The 2,500-nt window shown below is 39.3% G+C and overlaps 1 protein-coding gene across 1 annotated transcript; it reads left to right on the top strand.

Annotated features, from left to right (window-relative positions):
* The first annotated feature begins 1,091 nt into the window (after positions 1–1,091).
* On the top strand, positions 1,092–2,094 carry GPR18 (G protein-coupled receptor 18). The gene has a single exon (XM_010189391.1). It carries the CDS (start codon positions 1,132–1,134, stop codon positions 2,092–2,094), a length of 963 nt encoding a protein of 320 aa, XP_010187693.1. The 5' UTR covers positions 1,092–1,131.
* Positions 2,095–2,500: the final 406 nt, after the last annotated feature.

The raw sequence follows: 2,500 nt of genomic DNA, 5'->3' as shown, positions 1-2,500 counted from the left end.
CTGTGCACTCCTCTGCTCTTCAGAACAGTTTTGGTGCCTGATACCCCAGAAGTAACTTGGCCGTTTGTCACAAGTGGGAAGATCAAACAACTCACTCTTTCCTCCTCCTCCTCCTCTTCACAGGGCTAAGTAAAGGCCAGACAAGAGGAACCCACCCATGCAAAGTCATGAAACTGTGACCACAGCAAGAGCCAGGAAAGTGGGGGGTGTGCAGATTAACCAAAGCACTCATGCAACCACCAGGTAAGGTTTGCCATCCGCAGATGGTTCCAGAGTAAACCAGGGGATAATAATCTCTTTCAGCTTCCTCACCTCAGTCTGCATAAGGACACTTCAGATGCCCAGTTCTTATGGCCAGGGAGCTGAGAGAAGCAACACAACTGAGCTCTGGAGCAGGCAGTGCACTGCTTCCCATTTTTATACTTGTTTAAATAGGAAGTCTATCAATCCATTCAGCTGTCAGGTTGTTAATTTTGACACCCTGGGATTAAATACTGTATTAGAAGCTACAGACCTATTAAGACAGCTTTTCAAAACCTATTGTGTCAGCGTGCACCTATTCTTTTGGGAGCCAAGTTGTTCCTACGCAGATAAAACATGAAGTCAATACTTCACTTTGCGTATCCAAATTGTCACTACATGCCATGCTCACTTATTTCTTTTCGTAACAAGTTGCAGTCATTAATTTTTCAACGGAGACAACTTAAAGAAATATTTTCTTTAGAAAATAGCACTTTTACCTCCATTACAGCTGTTTCAATTTAATTATCAGCTACTGAAGCACTCTCAAAGTCGCTGGTCAGTCTTGACTTTTTGATTCCTTATATAAGAAACCTCTTAAATAATTAAAAATATTTAATTAAAACTAGCTTATAAATACTATTTCTCACAAGTGTGACATTACACATACTTCCTCCAGAGCACAATAACGCATCTGTAGTCAGAAAAAGCAACAAAGCCAGCACATTTTCACAGCTAGACAATACAATCTTACCACTAAACCCCATCCTACAACAATCCTTTTTGTTTTAAAGAAAATTTTTATTTGACTGAGAAAAACTTTTCATATTTTGTCTATTTCTAGGGTATTTATGGACTGCAATAACTGTTCCTAAATTCGATTAAAAGACGATGTCTGGAAATCACCACCCTGAAGAATACAGGATTGCATCACTGGTCTTCTACAGCTTCGTATTTGCAGTGGGGCTGTTGGTGAATGCCACTGCACTATGGGTTTTCAGCTGCACTACCAAGAAGAGAACCACTATAACTGTGTATATGATGAACGTGGCATTACTTGACATAATTTTTATATTTTCCTTGCCTTTTCGGATAGTCTACCATGGGAAAGAGACATGGCCTTTGGGAGATACATTCTGTCGTATTATCAGTGCTTTCACTGTATTTTATCCAGCCATTGCTCTGTGGTTGCTCACTTTCATAAGCGTAGACAGATTTATGGCTATTGTCCAGCCCAAGCATGTCAAAGAACTGAAAAATACCAAAAAAGCGGTGCTGGCTTGCGCTGGAATCTGGGTAATGACCCTCGCAACAACATCCCCACTGCTGTTTTTACGATCCGATCCAGACAAAGTCTCGAATTTCACCACCTGCGTGAAAATGCTTGATATCATCCACTTAAAGGAAGTAAATACACTGAACTTCTCTCGCTTGATTTTCTTCTTTTTGATTCCCTTGTTTATCATGATGGGGTGTTACCTAGTCATTATTTACAACTTCATCCGTGGCAAGACTTCCAAACTGAAGCCGAAGGCCAAGGAGAGATCCATAAGAATTATAGTGACTCTGATAGCTCAGGTACTCGTCTGCTTTGTACCCTTCCACATTTGCTTCGCCTTCCTGATGTTGCAGGATGAAGACACAACTTACAACCCCTGGGCAGCCTTTACCACCTTCCTCATGAACCTCAGCACGTGCTTGGATGTTATACTGTATTATATAGTTTCAAAACAATTTCAGGCAAGAGTCATCAGTGTAATCCTTTATCGCAATTACCTTCGAAGCGTGCGCAGGAAAAGTTTTCGAACTGGGAGTGTAAGATCACTCAATAACATTAACAGCGAGATGATATAAAAAGACAAAAAATGTCAGGGGATTTTTAGTGTAAAGAAGTGATTCCTTTTCCAAATTCTAGCCTTCTTAATACACTGAAGCATGTTCTATAGCCAGAAGTAATAAATATATTTCTTGCACTGTAAATATGAGAAAAGCAGAATAATAATTGCACCTCCTCATACTTGTTCAAAGGCTTTTGTAAATCTGAAATGAACTAAAACCTAGTATCAGTGTTAAATTTTCCAATGCTTTTATCATCTCAGAAGACTGTGAATATTGCCAGACATGAAAAAGTGACTATTAGTATAATAAAGCTGACAACACTGACAAATCATGATGCAACATATATATTAATCTTTCATTTTTGCATAGCCAAACGCTCCTGAAACTACTGTTTATCTCACACTTCAAAAATTAGCTTCAT

This window comes from Mesitornis unicolor, unplaced genomic scaffold (genome assembly GCF_000695765.1).
Source record: "Mesitornis unicolor isolate BGI_N332 unplaced genomic scaffold, ASM69576v1 scaffold43537, whole genome shotgun sequence".
NCBI classification, from domain to species: Eukaryota; Metazoa; Chordata; class Aves; order Mesitornithiformes; family Mesitornithidae; genus Mesitornis; species Mesitornis unicolor.
The sequence above is the reverse complement of the archived record's forward strand: the minus strand, read 5'-3'. Positions and strand labels throughout refer to the sequence as shown.